General features: G+C 35.2%; 1 protein-coding gene across 2 annotated transcripts in view; it reads right to left on the bottom strand.

Moving 5' to 3' along the window:
* Positions 1–21,158, bottom strand: part of APP-BP1 (Nedd8-activating enzyme E1 regulatory subunit APP-BP1) — a 237,617-nt gene that overhangs the window by 12,500 nt on the left and 203,959 nt on the right. For both annotated transcript variants that reach the window (XM_090376930.1, XM_090376931.1), the window contains 2 exons: positions 13,443–13,579; positions 1,871–1,941 (listed from right to left, as the gene is read on the bottom strand). In XM_090376930.1, the coding sequence (XP_090233056.1) occupies positions 1,871–1,941; positions 13,443–13,579 (208 nt within the window). The remainder of the gene's footprint in view (positions 1–1,870; positions 1,942–13,442; positions 13,580–21,158) is intronic.

Raw genomic sequence — 21,158 nt, 5'->3', positions numbered from 1 at the left:
TGCCATCTGTGTCCATGGTTGTGTCCTGAATATTTTTCACAGTATTTGTGTTTGTAATACAAGATGTGGTAGCAATCACTGGTGGAGGAATTACCGCTGGTATTGTCAGAGGTGTATTATTTGCTTGGTCTGTGGTCTTGGATTGTTGCTTGCGTACAGTTGGTTGCATCTCAGAGAGGACATTTCTAGCCCAATCAGAAATTGATTTATTAGTAGGGACTGTGACATCGGTTTGAACGGAGACTACTTGATATTTTTTTACAGCATTTGCATAGGTAATATTCTGATTTATAGTTGGTGCAACTAGTTTTCTTGCTTCTTGGTAACTGACTTTGTTTTCAACCTTGTATTTTACTATTTTTTTTCTCAGTTTTTCACTTTTCACATGTCTTCGAATATGCAGGATGGTCGCCTTTGCAATTTGTACATGTCATTTTTGTAGCAGTACAGTCATTTTGTATATGGTCTGAGGACCCACAGTTAGGGCAGACAGGAATTCCTCTACATACGGTTTGCCCATACTTTTGGCATTTATAACATCTTAAAGGGTTGGGAATGTATGGGCGAATGCAACAAAATAAATAACCTGCTTTTACAGAGGAGGGTAAGTTTGGCGTATTGAAGGTGAGAATAATATTTCTTGTAGGTGTCAGTTGATTATCTTTTTTAATCATTATTCTTTTCGCTTCAATTACGTTCTGTCCCTGCAATTCTTGGGTTATTTCTTCCTCAGTGACATTTAATAAATCCCAACTCGATATGACACCCTTAGATGAATTTAGGGTTGCGTGAGGTGATATATTTACAGGAATTCCAGCAAAGCTTGTTAGTTGTAGAAGCTTTTCAGAGTGTCTTTGATTCGTGGTTTCTATAAGTAAGTCTCCTGATTGCAGTCTCTTCACCGTCTTGGGAGATCCTGCTATACCCTCCAGATGTTTCTGTATAACAAAGGGAGACAATTTGCTCATTGGCTGGTTACTTAGAGAGTGAAAGATTAAGAAAGATGGGCAGGATTGCTCCATCCGATCTGTCTTCAATCTCTTTGGGTTGTCATTATTCATGTCATTTTGGTCTGTATTTGCCATTTTTGCTCCTTTTCGCCCTTGGCAAGAGGACTTTTCTGCCAAGGTTTCCAGCCCCGCCACGGGGAGGCAGGAGCAGTGCCGCAAGGAGGCCAAGCGGTTAGAAAAGTTAGTTGTTAGTAAAGAATATAATATATATAATAAAAAGGAAGGTGAATTTCCTTTCTCTGTCCTTACTTGATACTTTACAAGTGTAGAACTTATTTATGATAAATAAACTGCTTATACAAAACGATATAACTTAAAAAGAACTTTTATCTCTCAGAAAGATCACTGTTTGATTCGCACTAGATACGCTTGACCTCAGATTCGCTTGGCACTCAGGGCCACATAGTTATACACCCATCCAACACTGTCTCTCTGTTTCATAGCATCTGTTGATTTCACATGATGACACGTTATGGAACATTTAAGTGTTTGACACTCACCATTCTGGAATTCTGGTACCTCGTTCTGAAACACCCTGTGCAATACTGTTCAGTATTATACAGGGTGTCCAAATAAGCTGTTTAAACAAATCAGTGTGCATTTTCCAAATATCTTTATGCTAAGTAATTACCATTACTATTAAACAAAAGTTTAAAAAACTGATTGAATGTAACAGGACAAAGTGTTTTAGAACATTTGTCAAAAACTGTTACTATATCTAATCATACAAACATGCCCATGTATCTGAAACTTGGAGTTTGATTACATAAATTGATCTTCAGATAAAAAATTTGAATAACACAAACAAATAAGATAATGGTAAGATCTGTTGGTAAAAAAATAAGATATTTGTTACTTACATTTCATAAACATAGTCATCTTTTGCTAAAGGAGCACAACCCCACTCTTGCAATATACGACCTAAACAACTCTAATAATGCAAAAAAAAAAAAAAAAAAAAAGTGAAAATTTTTGTTCTAACAATTTTATTTACATACAGATAATTCCATTTTTTAAGCAATTGCTTATTTCACAAAAACAATATTAAAAACATTATTTCATTATCTATCTGGAAAAGTTTATTCCTAATAATCTGTTTAAAAGATGGGAATAGCACTGTACACATTTCTTGCCAGAAACAAAGCAAAAATTTATTTAGTTAAATAACATAGGATTCCCAAGACTAAACATGGTCAAAAGATAAAAACAAACTCTTTCAAGCCTAAGTAAGTCTGACTTCAGTTATGAAGTCAAACAGACACTGGGGGAGGGAATTCCAAATATTTAAAACAAATTATATACAGTGCTGAGGAGAAGAACTGTTTAACACAGAACTGGTTTTTCTGTTCATAACCTAATTTCAACATAATATAGTTACTATACAAATACTTCTGCAGTTCAATCTGGAGTTTTTTTACCTTTTCCAAAACGAAGAAACATATTCACCCTTCCTATTATAAATTCACATTATAAATTAAACATATATCTTATAATAAAAACTTAATTTTCAAGCAATCAGCTTTACACACCACTTAAAACAAGTAATTAACATGTTACTGAATAACAATAATATTATCACTACAAGTTGAATGAAAAAAGGTGCAAAATTATCTTCTAAAAAATCTTCAGGTATTTTGGCATAAAAGCAAATTGATCACAGTTGTATTACAAAGGCAAAAATATTAAATATTTATAACTCACCTAAATTATTTATAACTCACCTAATGCATCAAAGAACTTTATATTTCAAGAGACTGATATTTCATTTGTAACCATTAACACAACAGAAACTCTAACAGTATTTCTAATACAGTAAGTGCTAATTACAGTGATCACATTTGCAAATTGAATTTTGATTAAAAATAAAGATATAAAGCACAAATTTTCACTTTATTACCAAAAGTTTATTACCAATTAAATGATGCATGAAAATTGGAAGAATATTATCCGCAGGTTAGCAAAATTAAAATAAATTTATCTTACGCATACAGCTTAATTAATATACATATTAAATAAAGTAACTGGAAGTTGTCCGGGTTCATCTTCATTTTCCTCCTTAGCAAAATTATCAGTAAGAGAATGGGCCATTTCTTCTTCTGTTAAACTTAGTAACTACCTGTTAATAACAGATTGTACAAACAAAAAGGCCCCATAAACCGAAAACTGCAAATTGTTTTTATTGTTTTATGGTCATGACCTTCAGAAATGTGCTTTAGAAAGATATCACAGAGGAGTTAAAAAGTGATTCTTATAACCGAAGATAGGATTCTAATAAACAATAAAAGTGTAGTGTACTTTATTGATTTGAATCGGCTCTGGAATTTGATTCTCTTAAGCAGCTGATTCTAATAACCAGTGATCACTAAAACTGATGTTTACCATATATCAAAAAAATCACAAGAAAAAAAAGTCATTTTATCAGCTCTTCGTTCTCCATCAGTCATGCATTCCAGATAGCACTAATATAACAGCAAACTTTAAAAGCATTTCCTTTGTCAACAAGCATCCTCCAAACAAGATTAGGCTATCTTGGAACTTCTTCATGGCTATGGTGAAGAAGTGAATGGCAAGCCAAATTGTGTTGTGTTAAACAATGAGAATTATTATTATTTTTTTTTATGAAAACTCCCAAACACGAAAGGTATCAAAACCTATAGTACTTAGTACCGTGCATGGGTTGAAGGAGAAGTATGGGGGGAGGGGAATGCCGGAAACTTTGCTCTAGAGACTAAACACGAGTTTCACCACTTCAAGCCTCCAATAAGCAAAGTGGTGGTATTTCACCGGTTGATGAAAGTCATCTACCACCTACAAATATACTAGGACAAACTGGAAATCATTATTAAACAAATATCTTTCTAAATATTAATCATTAGCCTTTCAGAATTTATCAATTACATGTATATTCTAGTGATAAGCATGCATATGTGTATGCCTATATCATCAGAATTAATGCTTACATAAACTTGCTTCCTTGCATTATTTTGCTGATACTAATAGAAAATTTAGGAAAAGGGGATGAATCAGATCGGTCCACTTGATATCGATGGTTTGACTGTTGATGATCCTGCTCAGATAACAAACAAACTGAATGAGTATTTTGCATCTACATTCACACATGAGGAGTTATTAAGGAAGGAAAATGCCAGAAATTTATCAAATTGTAACAGGGTACTTTATGATTTTGTAATAACTGAGAGAGCAAAGTGGAGGAGAAATTGTTGAAGTTAAACATAAGAAAGGCACCTCAGGTGGATGGGATCTATCCAGTAATATTCAAGGAGGCGGCAAAGGAACTAAGCAAACCCTTAGCCATAATTATGACAGCATCCTTGGACTAGAGGAAGTTCCCATGGACTGGAGATGTGCAAATGTATCCCCAATACACAAAGGGGGGATCAAAGGGCGACACGAATAATTACAGACCAGTTAGTTTAACTTCTGTTCCGGGTAAAATAAGGGAGTCATTGGTTAAAGATGCATTGCAGGATCATCTAAACAAGACTGCAGCAATAATTCAGACACAGCGTGGATTTGTTAAGGGAAAGTCTTGTCTGACAAATCTGATTGGCTACTATGATATGGTTACAAAGGAACTGGATGCAAAAAATAATTTTGATATCATATACTTGGATTTCAGGAAAGCTTTTGGCACTGTTGCGCATGGAAGACTCTTGTACAAATTGGAGCAGAATGGTATTACGGGTAAGTTGCTACAATGGATAAAAGGGTGGTTGAGTGGGAGAAGACAGAGAAGGTGGTAATCAATAGACACTGCTCTTCGTGGATTAATGTTATCAGTGACGTCCCACAGGTTGAGCCCACTGTTGTTTTGTATATTTATCAATGTTATATAATGAAGGTATATCAGGCTTAGTGTTGAAGTTTGCAGATGATACAAAGGTAGGCAGGGTTGTTAATGACAGCAATGGCAGTATGCTGCTGCAACAGGATCTAGAAAATTTGGGCAGATGGGCTGAGAAGTGGTAACTGAAGTTTAACATTGACAAATACAAAGTACTGCATATGGGTAGAAGTAACCCCAGAGGAACGTACAAACTGTGTGGTATTACACTTAGGGTGGTAGAAAATGAAAAAGATCTGGGAGTAATTGTGCAGTGAGATGTGAAGTTTTTTGAGCAATGCAGACAAGAGCAGGTCATGGAATTTTGACAAGAGAAATGCTGCAAGAGCAAGTCATGGGGTTTTTGTCAATGATATACAGGAATTTTGCTAGCAGGGAAAAGAAGGTGATTATCCCTTTGTATAGGGCAATGGTCAGGCCATGCCTTGAGTCCAGGTCAGGAGGCCTCATTTTAGGAAGGATGTAGATTTGCTTGAGCATGTACAGAGAAGGGAAACAAGATTGGTGAGGGAAATGAAGGGATCCACTTACCAAGAGAGGCTTAAGTTGATAGCTTAGGAAGTTGATAGCTTAAATAAATTCAAGGAGGAACTGGACAAACTTTTAGAGGGAATGGATGTGTGAAATTGGGTTGGTTTTTTTTTTTTTTTTTTTTTTGGCTGATGCTACATAAGCTCATATGCTTGCTTTCTTGCATCACATGCCTCTATTACTATTACTCTTCAAATGAGTAATACTTCATTAATTCATTTTAGACAAATTTAAAAAAAACAGAAAAGCCGAACTATTTACATGTACATGCACTCATTAACTATAGTACAACAATGTTTGAGCTAGGCCTATGCACATTAAGGCACGTTTTCACTCACACTGATAATAAAGGCTTTCTTCTACATGCCTCAGTTGATAACTAGATCTCAAAAAGTGGTAAGGTACGATGCTTATTTCACATATTGATGCCTTTAGCAGGGGGGGGTTAAATTTCGTGTTAGAGCACCAAAACCTATGGCAGCAGCAATAACAAGCTAAAAACCTGAGACATCTTGGATTTAGCTATTCAAAATGCAGTGGTAGTCAAAGTTCCACCTCACACATGAAAGTTTCTGGAACAAGCAAGTATTACATTATCTGAATGAATGCCTGGCAATTCTACCATTGTTGGAATTACTATATACTCATATAAAGTTAATTTTTATGTTAATATTTTTTAATGTTAAAATATTAACATTAAAACAATGTTAATGATAATGTTAATACAATAATAACATGTACATTGCATATTTTATAAACAAAAGATTATTCTGAGGTGAATTTTAATGAATAATATCAATACATATAAAAAATATAAATAATATCAATACCATTGCATGTCAGTATAATAATTATCTTTCTAGAGTTAAGCAGCTTTCATAATAACCACATACAAAATAAAACATCAGCTAAACACAAAATTTTAATTTTATTAATGGAACAATCTATTCTTTTAAAATTCAATGCTTGTTTGTTAATCAAATTTATTTAGAAATTTAAAATTATAAAGGCAACTCGACCTCAAAGATGCCTTTATAATAGGTTGCCTTGGGTTGGGGACCTATAGATTGCCAGTTTTTGGATAATAAATCTAACCAAACATGAATTTCAAAATTCAAGCACACACAAGGAGAACATATTTGCAGTGTGGCTGTCTATTGATATAATTTTTACATGGTTAACTTATTTTTTATTAACTATATTTTATTCATCGTTTATTTTTTTTTTTATCCTTTAGTCCACTGACCAAAATTTCAAAATGAGAAACTTGGAAACACGAAGTTATTGAAGCAATCATCCTCAGAGCATCTTCAGTTACTTTGAAATGGAATTCTGAAGGAAACACCATCGTTTTGTAAAGGGAAAATCTTGTTTACATAACTTGATTAGTTATTTTGACAGAGTCACTCATGAGCTATAGGAAATAATTTTGATTGTTTACTTAGATTTTAGCAAAGAATTTGACTCAGTCCTGCATGAGAAGTTATTATATAAGCTGTAAAATGGAATCACAGAGAAAATCCTTAGATGAACTGCAGAATGACTACAAGGCAGAAGATTCATTAACAGTCATTCTTCAAATGGGCTAACATAAGAAGTGCAGTTCCCCAAGGACCTAGAAGTGTAAACAGGATTACTCTTGTTTTTGATTCTGAAATAACACTGACAAGGGTATAGAGGGTGTGATGTTAAAATTTGCAGATGATACTAAGATTGGCAAAATAGTTAATGATCAGTGCCAAGCATAGCTTCAGGACAACTTAGACAGACTTCAGAGATGGTCAGACAAGTAGAACAATCTTTTAATGCAGAAAAATACAAGGTCTTACACTTGGGGAAGAGCAACCCCAAAATAACTTGCACATTTGGTGGAACTGAACTAAAAATAAAATAAAGAGATTTCAGAGTTATGATACAGTCGGATATGAAGTTCCTAGAAGTGTAAACAGGTGGCAAGTTATGTTATGTTATTTGGTTTTTAGGAGCATTAGCAACTAAGGCCTACTGCTCCGGGATATGCGGTGGTCATTCCCTGACCTTTCTGTACCCTCCGTATTTGGTGGTGAAGGGCTCGAACCCGGGTCTAATCAAGAAGTGTGTGCGACACACTGCTGCTCCTTCCCACCTGGCTACAGAGGCACCGCACAGGTGGCAAGAAGGACCCATGGAATCCTATCAATGTTTTATTGAACATTCTCTTGTAAAGACAGGGCAGTCATGATACCACTATATAATACCTTGCCTGATCTCACACTTGCCTTATAAAGCAATTATCAGATCATACATGGAATACTGTGTCCAGTATGGACACTGAACCTGGAGGGAAAGATGGGCTTCTTGAAAGTGTTCAAAGACCGGCAACATGCCTGGAGAAATTGGCAAAAGGGTATCTAAGGGAAGACTTGGAATATGTGGGCTGCAGAGCTTAAAAACTAGACACCTTACAAAAGTTTGAGTGATGTGAATATAGCTCTAAGATAAAAGTAAAATGAATGAGGGTGAAATTTTCACTGTTAGAAATGACTCCAGTAGCCAAAAATTTAAATTACAGAGTAGTGGGAAGTTTACACTGGACTGCAGGAATTTATTTTATTTGCTTTTTTTATTTATTTTTATTTAGTGAAGCAAAAGCGAAGGGTTTCCTTGCACCATATGTCTAATATGGCCAAAACAGATAAATACTGAAGGCTGCAAGCCGTGTGGGGTTGCTTTGGCAAACAGGTTCAGGCCACAAAGACCAGTGCCTTACCACTAATTATGCATTTTTCAAAACAGAATTTAATATTTGTTATCTATATTTAATAATATTCCACCAATTATTATATAATGCTAATTTATTATGTAATAATAGGAGTATTAAATAATAAATAATATTATTTATTATATAATACATATAATAGGAATGATCCTATTACATGGTTACAATAATATTGTTAACTTCTAAGGAAGATACATAAAACATGAGAAAGCAACATAGAAAAACTGAATGTTGAAAATGGTTAATTTCAAAAATCAGTGTGATATTATATTTTGTGACATATTAATTTTAAACTCAGGGGATGCGTAATGCTTGAAGGCTGCTTACATGGCTGCAGGCTGCACAATATGGAGTGAGCCATATGGGCCCATGGGTTGGACACCCATGCATTATGTTTTATTCAGAACCTGAGATAAGAGACAAGTCAGTGTTTACAGTTTTTTGGTTTTCTGAACAATACACATGCCCGAACATTAGCCAATGTATTCTTGAACTTTGGATGAAAGTGGAAATAGCTTTAATCCAGTACACGTAAGCCTGTTTTACTTACTAAAATATTAAACAGTTATACAGTAAGCAAGAGTAACAAATATGGCCATAATAAACACCTGAGTAAAGCTTGTCATGAACCATCAAGCAAATTTTGTTATTCAGTTTTATTTCAAAGGCAACAAACAATATGACCCTGAGATTAGCATTAGCATTAGCATTAGCAGAGGCATATGATGCAAGAAAGCAAGCTTATTCATATCTATATTTAATAATATTCCACCAATTATTATATAATGCTAATTTATTATGTAATAATAGGAGTATTAAATAATAAATAATATTATTTAATACAATTCTTTGTATTAAAGATTATCCTTATCCTTATCACCTCCTTATCATAAGGAGGTGATTATCCCCTTGTATAAGGCAGTGGGGTCAGGCCACACCTTGAGTACTGTATACAGGTCTAGAGGCCTCATTTTAAGAAGGATGGAGAGCTGTTGGAACGAGTACAGAGAAGGGCAACAAGATTAGTGAATGGAACAAAGGGTTGCTCTTTCGAAGAAAGGCTTAAATTTTTCAAATTACAGTGTCTGGAGACTAGGCACCTGCAAGGTGATCTGATTTGTATAAAACCTTGAATGGTATGAGCATGCTCAATGCTGATGGGATTCTTCCTGTTGCTCAGAATAATCGTCTGAGAATGCATAAATTCAAATTGAAGAAAGACAGTTATAGGATAGGTGTGCGGAAGTTTGCATTTGGTCAGCGGGTGGTTGATTGCTGGAACAAACTTCCATCTGCCGTAGAAGTTGATAGCGTAAATAGATTCAAGGCAGAACTTGACAAACATTTGGAGCGAAGGGATGGGTGAAATAAGGGGGGGAGTTTGTTTTTTGGCTGATGCTATATAAGCTTGCTTTCTTGCATCATGTGCCCTTGCTAATGCTAATGCTAACGAGAAAGCATTGGCTAACAGAGCAAAGAATGGGGACAAGGAACTTTTCACGTATGTGAATACAGCAAAGAAAAAAGTCAATCAGATTAAACCCTTGTGCCCTTGATGTGGGAAAGTCTTAGACAATACAGCTGATGTTGTGGATGAATTGAACAAGTACTTTGCATCTGTCTTTACTGACAATTGACCCTTTATACTGAAAAGAGAATGTGCAAGTGAGGCTGAACCATATGAAATTAGTGATGTAATTACAGATGATTGGTTATTAGAAAAACTTTTGAGCATAAAGGCAAGTAAGGCTCTTGGAATTGATGGAATATACCCTGTAGTGTTGAGGGAGTGTACTGAATCACTGCGGTTAATTATGAGGGCATCTTTGGACTCAGGAGATTCCTTTGGATTGGAAAAGTGCCAATGTACTGCCAATATATAAAAGCAGTTCTAGGAGTGAAGTTAGTAACTACAGACTGGTTACTTACTAGTAAAAAAAAAAAGGTCAAGTGCAGCCATTATCAACCCACTGCAGGTTGGAAGCTTCCTCAACAATTCATGCTGAGGGAAATGGACCATAATTTGCCACGCTGGTCCAGTGCGGGTTGGCAGATCAACCGTATTCAGCAGTCAGGGACTTGAACCCCGATCTACTCAAAGAGCGCGTGCTACTGCACTCCTGCTCCTGACCACTCGGCTACGGAGGCCTGTTAGTAACATTGCCATAACTATAACAATGCCATATCTATCTAAATGTCCCTGGACATTTAGATGGCTATGCCATATCTATCTTAGTAGGCTATTTTGACAGTTACTCATGAGCTGAATTTAGGGAACAATTTTGACATAGTTTACTTGGATTTTAGCAAAGCATTTAACTCGGTCACTCATGAGAGGTTACTGTATAAGCTTGAACAAGTTGGGGTTACTGATAAGATTCTAAGATGAACTGCTGGGTGGCTGCAGGGCAGAAGGCAAAGGGTTGTGATTAATGGATATTCTTCAGATTGGTGTAACATCAGGAGATGGGCCCCTCAAGGATCAGTTCTTGGACCACTCTCATTTCTCATTTTCATAAATGAGACTGATGAAGGGATAGAAGGTGTGATATCAAAATTTGAAGAGGAAAGATTGGCAAAGTCGTTAATGAACAGTGCCAAGCAGCACTTCTTCAGGGTGACTTGAATGGATTTCAAAGATGGTCAGAGAAGTGGCAGCTGTGTTTTAATGCTACTAAAAGCTAGATCTTACACTTGGGAATAGCAACCCACAAATAAACTATACACTTCGTGTGGCTGAATTAAAAACAGTGGAGAAGGAAAGGAATCTAGGATTTACAATACAGGCAGATATGAAGTTTTCTGAACAGTGTAAACAGTCAGCCAGGAAAGCCCACGGTGTCCTATCAATGATTTCTCAAATGACATCCTGTAGAGATAGAGGCCATAATCCCACTGTATAAGGCAATTGTAAAATCAAATTTGGAATACTGTGTTCAAGTATAGAGACCTCACCTGAAAAAAGACATTTGGCTTCTTGAAAGAGTCCAGAGCCAGGCAACCAAATGGTGAGATTGGCAGGACAACCATATGATGAAAGACTCAGATTATGTGGGCTACAGAGCTTGGCAACCAGGCATCTCAGCAGTGACCTGATTGAGGTTTATAAGGCTCTGAAAAGGATTAGTAAAACGAATGAAAGTGGAATTCTCATTGTTCATAAATTCAAATTACAGGGCTTAAGGTTTAGATTAGGTTATAGGAAGTTTTCTTTTAGCCAGCGAATCATTGATAGATGGAAGATGCCCTTGCAGGAAGTTGAGGCTGAGTTTGAATAAATTCAAAGATCTACTGTACAGTTACCAGTGTGAGTAGGGAAGCATATGATTTGTGTTTTCTTAATCTACTTGGTTGGTTTTTTTTTTTTTTTTTGCCAATGCAGCAAAAGCATGTAGCTTCATTGCACTATATGGCGAATAGTATTACTATTACATGCTGACAGATGACAAACTGTCATCAACAGTTCACAAAGGGGGTTCAAAAAGTGACACAAGTAACTACACACCTGTTAGTTTAACTTGTGTTCCAGGGAAAATAATGGAATCACTGGTTAAAGAAGCATTGCAGGATCATCTAGACAAGACTGCAATAATAGTTAAGACACAGCATGGGTTTGTTAAAGGGAGGTCTTGTCTGACCAATTTGATTGGATACTATGTGGTCACAAAGGAACTGAACACCAAAAATAATTTTGATATTATATACTTGGATTTCAGGAAAGCTTTTGATACTGTTACACATGGAAGACTGCTGTACAAATTGAAGAGTTATGGCATTAAGGGTAAGTTGCTACAATGGATAAAGGGATGGTTGAGTGGGAGACGACAGAGAGTGGTAATCAATGGACACTGCTCTTCGTGGACAAATGTTTCCAGTGGCATTCCCCAGGGTCCGGTGTTTGGCCCATTGTTGTTTTGTATATTTATCAATGATATTGATGAAGGTATATCAGGTTTAATGACCAAGTTTGCAGACGATACAAAGGTTGGCAGGGTTGTTAACGACAGTAAAGACAGTATGCTACTCCAACTGGATCTAGATAAGTTGGGCAAATGGGCTGAGAAGTGGCAACTGAAGTTTAACGTTGACAAATGCAAAGTACTGCATATGAACAGAAATGTACCAACTGCGTGGTACTACACTCAGGGAAGTGGAAAGCGAAAAAGACCTGGGAAATATGAAGTTCGCCGAGCAGTGCAGACAGGCTGCCAGGGCAGGTCATGGAGTCTTGTCAATGACATATAGGAATTTTGTTAGCAGGGGCAGGAAGGTGATTATCCCATTATACAAGGCAATGGTCATGCCACACCTAGAGTACTATGTACAGGTCTGGAGGCCTCATTTTAGTAGATTTGCTAGAACGAGTACAAAGAAGGGCAATAAGATTGGTGAGGGGAACAAACAGGTGCTCTTACCAAGAAAGAGCTTAAGTAGTGCCTGGAGAGTAGGCACCTGCGAGGTGATCTGATTGAGGTGTATAAGGCCTTGAATGGGTTGAGCAAGCTGAATGCTGATGGGATTCTTGCTTAGACTAAGAACCTGAGGGGACAAAGTTTTAAATTGAGGAAAGATAGTTGTAGAATGTGTGAAATTTGCCTTTAGCCAGCGAGTAGTTGATTGGTGGAACAGGCTTCCATCTTTTGTTGTGGAAGCTAATAGCCTAAATAAATTGAAGGCTGAGCTGGACAGGCATTTGGAACAAATGGAGGGATAAAATGGGAGGGTTTTTTTTTGGCTGATGCTGCATAAGCTTGCTTTCTTGCATCGTATGCCTCTACTAATGCTAACTGATCACAGCGCAACCTTTTATGCCAAACTTGACCCAAGTGTTTTTTTACATACAATAATGTTTATGTGCAATTTTTTAAAAGATAAATAATAAATAAAGTGGTAAATTGTAGAATTTGTTTGGTGACTAGCAAACTTTCTATTGTGAATAAGCGCACATCATGTTTACTTGTCACGGTTGAAAATGCGGGCTGCCAAAAATTAATGTATAAAATATATGTAGCTATCAATAGAGTGTTTTGAAGTAATAAATTAAATATTATTTAGCTTTATCTTAATATTATTGAATTTGGAAAACTAATTAATTTATTTAGAGAATCAATCATCAAACTGAAATGATATGGTTACCATTTCAATCTGATGATTTTGCAAAAAAAAAAGGGCTAAGGATGGAATTTGGCCATTCTATCTGTACCCAGATTTTTTTTTTTTTTTTTTGAAATTATTGAAATTTAAGTACAGTATAACAAAATAATTCAATGCAACTTACTTTCAGTTTTACAATATCAGGTTCAACTTGATCATCAAAATATCCTGGATAACGATTATACTCCATATAAAATTTATCCACAGCTCTCAAAAGTATATAAAATACCATCTCGCTATCTGGATTATCTAAATGCATTACTGTAATTAAAAGTAAAAACTTTTTCAGATTAAAAATTAAAAAAAAAAAAAAAAATATATATATATATATATATTTTTTTTTTTATTATTTATATATTTATATATTAAGATAATAAATAAATAAATTTTCTGTTTATACTATATAGGACAACCACACGGTCAGCGGAGTTCACTAGATCGAAAGACTACAAGAAACAGCACTGTATTTAGCAGTCACAGGCTTGAACCCTGGTCACTCAAAGCACATGTGCCCTCACACCTGACCACTTGGCTAGGGCGGCCAAATCCTACCAAGAATTTATAATTGTTATCAAATTTAGTAAGCAATATGTAGAAGTAATGATAATGCAAATCAATTAGTGATTACATACACATGTAAAATACACCATAATTTATACATTAGATATCTAATTTAACATTATTTATTCTAATGATAGAATATCTAATTTAGCATGAGATCAAATGGATTATATAGCTGCATTCCAGGCAGCTTTATGCCAGTTTTGTGATAAATAATGATATAGAACCATTTGACATTGATAGTTATTCTATGCCCATGTACATATTAATCTAATAGCTAATTTAATATTCTTATTCATCCTATATTGACATTCCTCCATTACTCAATGGGGACTTGGAATGGAAAATCAAACTGGAAACTTTTCTGATAAAAGCCCCAATGAATAATGGAGGAATATCCATACAGGATGAAAGAATTATTTAATTAGTTATTAGTTTATGTGTACATAGGCATGAACTAATGACATAATGGCCCTACATCATTAGTTATCAAAAACTGGCATAAAAACCTATCTGGAACGTAGCTGTATAATGCATCAATCTTATACTAAATTAGATATATATTAACTACAGATATGTATATTGATTATAATGCATACATCTTTGCACCCTCCCCTAAAATATAAAAAAAATATGACATTTAAAATACATTTCTGGTACACATTTTAATAAAAATAAAAGAATGACAAAAAATATAATAAAAACTGTTTAAAGTGATTTTTATTCTCATAAGCAGTATTTATTATAAATATTTAACAGATTTATTTATGCATCATTCATTTCAAAAATTATTTAATCTTTCTTTTGGTGCCCCCTTACAGCTTTTAACCTGAGGCAAGAGCCTCGTTCGCCTCACTCTAGGCACGGCTCTGGTTTCACCCATAAACTAATCAACAAGTTCTTGTGACTAAAGTGATTTTCTGTGATGCCGATATTGCAAAGATGGCTTGTAAATGCATATCATTGTTATTGTTATTTACTATATAAAATTAACGTTAAAACAAAGTTCTTCGAATTAGACGTAAGTTTGATTTACTAAAAGTTTTAATTTTACTATCTAATTCTACTAACAATTTTAAGAATTCCATAAAAATAACTGTTAATTACTGTCTTTGCAGTCGCTGAAGAAATGGCAAGAAAATACCACAAAACATTTGACTTCATATGTTTTATGGTATTCGTGTTGTCATGTACATATTTCCAATTTGGAAATAAATTTAATAATACCAACATAGGTTTTGAGTGCTTTATTATCTTCAAACAACACAGTTAACTCATACATCATGCCACTCAAGGAATATCCCAGCAAACATTTTCTTCTGATAAAGTATCCAGTTAAAAGTATTATTATGTTTATATTGCTGGTATTTGTCAGTTGCAATATATGCAGTTAAAAATCTGTGTAAACAGCAGTAAGATGGCCTTTTCTAGTTTTTGAAACTGCATTAAAAATAGCAATAGCTGCCAATGCCATAATAGAAAGTGTTCAAATGTGTATGCTCAATCAATGCAAAGAAAAACAGTTAAGACTTCTTACTTATGTCAACTCTAGAAGGAAGGGGATGAACCCCCGGGGGCTCACATCTGGTGAGTATGGGCTTGGCACACCCAGGGTCCTGAGCTGGATTTCATCATTCTTCTCTTTCTTGGTGATTCCCTTCTACTTTTGACTCTCTCTCTCTCTCTCTCTCTCTCTCTCTCTCTCTCTCTCTCTCTCTCTCTCTCTCTCTCTCTCTCAGGGTTACTCGGGATTTTTTTTTTTTTTTTTTTTTCCCTCGTGCAGCATAAGCCTCAGGCTTCCTTGCATCATATGGATATTAATAATAATAATAATAATAATAATTGGATTGGTTCACTTGATATCAATGATTTAACTGTTGATGATTCTGTTCAGATAGCTGACAAACTGAATGAGTATTTTGCATCTACATTCACACATGAGAAATTCTGTAGGGAAGTGGAGGACCTATTAAACTCTAACAGGGAGTGAAATGATTTTGTAATAAGTGAAAGCATTGTGGAGTAGAAATTTTTGAAGTTAAACATAAGAAAGGCACATGAACGAATCTATCCTGTTATATTTAAGGTGGCGGCAAAGAGTGTGAACAAACCCTTAGCTATAATTATGAGAGCATCCTTGGACTCGGGAGGTTCCCACAGACTTGATATGTGCAAATGTATCCCCAGTTTACAAAGGAGGATCAAAGGATGACACAAGTAATTACAGACCCATTAGTTTAACTTCTGTTCTGTGAAAAATAATGGAGTCACTGGTTAAAGAAGCATTGCAGAATCATATACACAAGACTGCAGTAATAATTCAGACACAGCATGGGTTTGTTAAGGAAGTTAAAAACTTCCTTAAGGGAGTTAAGGAAGTCTTGTCTAACCAATTTGATTGGATACTATGATGTGGTTACAAAGGAACTGGATGCAAAAAATAATTTGATATATACTTGGATTTCAGGAAAGCTTTTGATATTGTTGCACATGGAAGACTTCTGTACAAATTGGAGCAGTGTGCATTAAGGGCAAGTTGCTACAATGGATAAAAGGATGGTTAAGTGGGAGAAGACAGAGTGGTAATTAATGGACTCTGCTCTTCATGGACTAATGTTATTAGTGGATTCCCCCAGAGTTCGGTGTTGGACCTATTGTTGTTTTGTATATTTATCAATGATATGGATGAAGGCATATCAGGCTTAATGTCGAAGTTTGATGATGACCCAAAGGCTGACAGGGTTGTTAATGACAGTATGCTACTGCAACAGGATCTAGAAAAGTTAAGCAGATGGGCTGAGAGGTGGCAACTGAAGTTTAACACTGACAAATGCAAATTACTACATATGGGCAGCAGTAAACCCTCAGAAATGTACTAACTGTGGATAATACACTCAGGTTAATGGAGAATGAAAAAGATCTGGGGTAACTGTGCAGTCAGATATGACGTTTTCTGAGCAGTGCAGCAGGCTGCCAGAGCAGGTCATGAGGTCTTGTCAATAATATACAGGGATTTTGCTAGCAGGGACAAGGAGATGATCCCCTTGTATAAGGCAATGGTCAGGCCAAACCTTGTGTACTGCCTACAATTCTGGAGGCCTCATTTTAGGAAGGATGTAGAATTGCTAGAATAGTATTGCTAGAGAAGGGCAACAAAATCGGTGAGCGGAAGAAAGGGGTGCTCTTACAAAGAAAGGCTTAAGTTCTGCAAACTGCAGTGTCTGGAGACTTCCTCTTGCTCAGATTACAAACCTTAGGGGGCATAAACTGAATGTGAGGAAAAACAGTTGTAGAATAGATGTGTGGAAATTTGTTTTTAGCCAGTGGGTAGTTGATTGCTGGAACAAACTTCCATCTGTAGTTGTGGAAATTGATAGCTTAAATAAATTCAAGGAAGAACTTGACAAACTTTTGGAGTGAATGGGAAGTTTTTTTTTTTTTTTTTTTTCTGATGCTGGACAAGCTTGCTTTCTTGCATCATATGCCTCTACTAATGCTAATCTGTGTAACACCGACTTCAGAATTGATTTTAGGATGTATATAGATTCCAGAAACTTTGGTACCATTGATGACCTAGGTCATAAAACCCACCACCACACCACTGCAACATTTACTACCAAGCATATACACATTTATGCTTGTAATACTACATGACTTTGATCTTTCAACTCTCATTACTTGTGAATTATTGTCATATCCTAAAGCATTAGCTGACAGAAATAGCTATTATAAAAAAAAATCTCCTATGTGTTAATGAATGAAATAGAGAATTTAAGAATCTTTGCTAGAAATATGTACAATAGGTACAGTGGAATCTCGTTAATACAAAGCTCAAGGGACCTAAATTTTCACGTTTTGTAATAATGAGGCTTGTAGTAACGAGGTTCCCCAAAAGTGTCAAAATTTTACCTTTTTTTTTTTGGTACATACTGTATATCTAATAATAATCATTAATAACAATAATATCAAAAATAAATTAATAAAATAAAATAATAACAACAAAAGCCTTGTCTAACAATACAGTAATAGGAATAACATTTTTTAAAGATTTTATTTTATTTGTAAGATAAACTAAGATAAAAGCAATATTAACAGAAATGAAAATATTGTATGGTATATATTTTGATATATACAATATTTTAGTATCACAGTAAAAAGAATTACAATCTTAATATAAAAGGAGACATACAAACCATTAACTTTTAATAAATTAATCTAATTTAAAGAAAGAATCCAACATTGTTTCCACAGTTTTTGTCCTATATGCATTTTTAACTACAGCACAGACGTTATCAAATGCAATAGTTGTTTCTTTATCAATGTTACTGCAGGCAACACATTCTCTATTATGTTCGATGCATTTTGGGCATCTTTTTTAGATGGGTGTGTGTGTGTGTGTGTGTGTGTGTGTGTGTGTGTGTGTGTGTGTGTGTGTGTGTGTGTGTGTGTGTGTGTGTGTGTGTGCACGCGCGCTTCATTTTCGCTGTCACTGGTAACAAAAACATCATCATTTTGTTTGGTACCCAGCAGCTCTTCTGGTGTTGGCATTGCAGTGGTAGCAACTTCATCATCCATCTTCACAAACTCTTCAAATTTGCCAACAAAATCCATATGCTCTTTCAAATTCCTCCATTCCTCACTGTTGCTATCACATTCATCTGCTGGACCATGTTTTTCAATGATGTTCTTTCTAAAGCCACTCTTTCTGAAGCAGTTGCTTATTACACTTGATGTAATACTTTCCCCCCAAGCAATAATAAGATTACAGATAGCATCCAAGACATTCCAATTTGGCTGCAAATTGTTCCCTCCTCCTATGTTGCAGATCAAGTACCTTATCAGGTGGGCTCTATATGCTCTCTTGAGGTTATAAATAATGCCTTGATCCAGTAGTTGCATTAAAATGGTGATATTGGGGGGTAAAAACAACAGCCGTATATTTGTCAACTTAAATGTCTCAGTAGAATGTACTGTACAATGGTCTAGAATCATCAAAATGTTCCTTTTTTCTGAAGCCATTCTTCTGTCCAATTTTGATAACCAAGCCTGAAAAATTTTGAAGCACTTCTATTGGCCTCATAATCACAGGAAAGTTGGTTAACTGCTTTAAAACACCTTGGCTTCGAAAACTTACCAATCACAAGTAGGAGTAGTTTTGTACTGCCATCTGAATTGCAGCATAACAGAACAGTGAGTCTTTGTTTACTTAATTTTCCACCATGACAAGATTCTCCTCAAACAGCAAATGTTTTGTTTGGCAGAAAATTATAAAATAAACCTGTCTCGTCAAGGTTAAAAATATCCTTTGCCTCATATTTTTCAAGGATGGACCGTACAGAACACAACCAGTCTGTAGCTTTTCTTTGTCGACTAATCCAGACTCACCGCAAAAGTTTCGCAAAACCAAGTTATTCTTGTCTTTAAATCTTTGGAGCCAGCCACTGCTGCATTTGAAGTTGCTAATCCCATGTTGCTGGGCTAGATAATTTGCCTTTTCTTGCAAAATCAGACCTAATATTGGCAAATTAGATGCATGCATTTGTCAGTACCGCTCGAAAAGTTTTGTTTCAAGCTCCTTGTGATTTACATCACAAATTCGTTCACTGTTTTTCATCGCTGCTCCAGTGTCACGCACTTCTTCAAGTCTTTGGTTTTTCAGTATTGTAGATAAAGTAGGTAAAAGGATGTTGTATTCCTTTGCAATGTCCATTTTGCTTCTTTCCATCCTATCAGCCTCTTGTATAATTTTTAGTTTAATTTCCAGGCTTAATTCTGTCTGTCTACGTTTTGTCACCATAACACTGCTAGATAAGATTTAATATAAACAAATTTTAAATTAATTTAAAGACACAATTTCCAAAAAAGACATCAGCTCAGATAAAATGGCACAAAAAATCGATTGCTGTATATGATAGCAAAAGACTCTTTCAACTGGTGTAACAATTGCAGCTGACCTTATGCCCGTGGAGAGCGAGGGAGTGCATGTAAACAACTTAGAAAAACGTTTTATTCTTTTGTTAATTTAACAACTCATCCTTCAGAAAGATGTTTTTCAGAGTGCACTTGACATTGTAGCTACCATAAACTGCTTTTGTTTACACAAAACTAATTTCTAACAAGTCAGTGTCATCCTTCGGGAAGTAGGGAGCCAGGTGGACAAGGGCAATAATCGGATCGCTCTGCCAAGATTTGTATTAAACATTCAAAATTACAATATTTATTTCTCATGGGGTGAAAAAGAACTTTGTAATACATATTAACCGAATTTTGTAATAAACGAATATATTTACATAGAAAAGCCTATCCTTTCACAGAGGAATGGTATGTGCTTCATATAAACGAGTACTTTGTATAAATCGAGTTTGTATTAATAAGATTTTACTGTATATATATTTATATATAATAGGCACAATATTTAGCAATTTGTTATGACAGTATGTTATTTAGCACTATGTTAGAAACTTAAATGATTTTGTATACACTAATTGCACAAGTGCATATTTTTAATTTGTAACTCTCTTTTCATAAACCAATGTACATGGAAATTACCTGGTTTTTAATGGGTATGACAATAAATTCTTACACTTTTTTAGAATAAAAATTGAAATCAAAAGGGTTCACACTAATCAAAAGGGAAGTTGTGCACATGTCCCATTTAATCAAATTGTGGGAACCTATTACATAAAAGGACAATCATTGCTGTAAACAGTGAGGTACATCATCAAAAAATATTTGCCACTAAACTGCTGTTTAGTGGCAAATATTTTTGCCACTAAAACACATGGAATTCACTACAGGTGAGGTCAAGACCATAAAAAGGATGATCAAGAAGTTTCTGTCCCAAATCATTAATGTTCACTTGGGATTGCATGTGCTATAGGGTGTTATGCTGCCATGCAGCAGTACTCCACATCTCAAATAGACCAGGCTGTTTTCTGTGAGCTGTCATATTTTCAAAAGAGTACAACACAATGTAATGCAGTATTCACAGTTCTCCAGCTTTTTCGAAATGCAAAAGAATAGCATGATAGTTCCAAAACAGTCACCATTATCTTTCTAATCATTCTTACCTTCCTGATCAGTCTTAAACTTCTTTGTTGGAAGTGAACTGCAATGCTTCAATTACATTCATAAACATTTGGCTTTGTACTGAAAGTGGTGGTCCACAATTCCATTTCTAGTGCAAAGGATGAAAATGATATATATCAATGGTCACGACAGCAGCCGATGTCCATTTATGCAGCAAGCTTCCGGAACTTAATAAAAATGGGACAAGTAT

Source organism: Mastigoproctus giganteus, chromosome 7 (assembly GCF_048544385.1).
Source record: "Mastigoproctus giganteus isolate SK-2022 chromosome 7, ASM4854438v1, whole genome shotgun sequence".
NCBI lineage: Eukaryota > Metazoa > Arthropoda > Arachnida > Uropygi > Thelyphonidae > Mastigoproctus > Mastigoproctus giganteus.
Note: the sequence above shows the minus strand (reverse complement) of the source record. Positions and strands in the feature narration are given on the sequence as shown.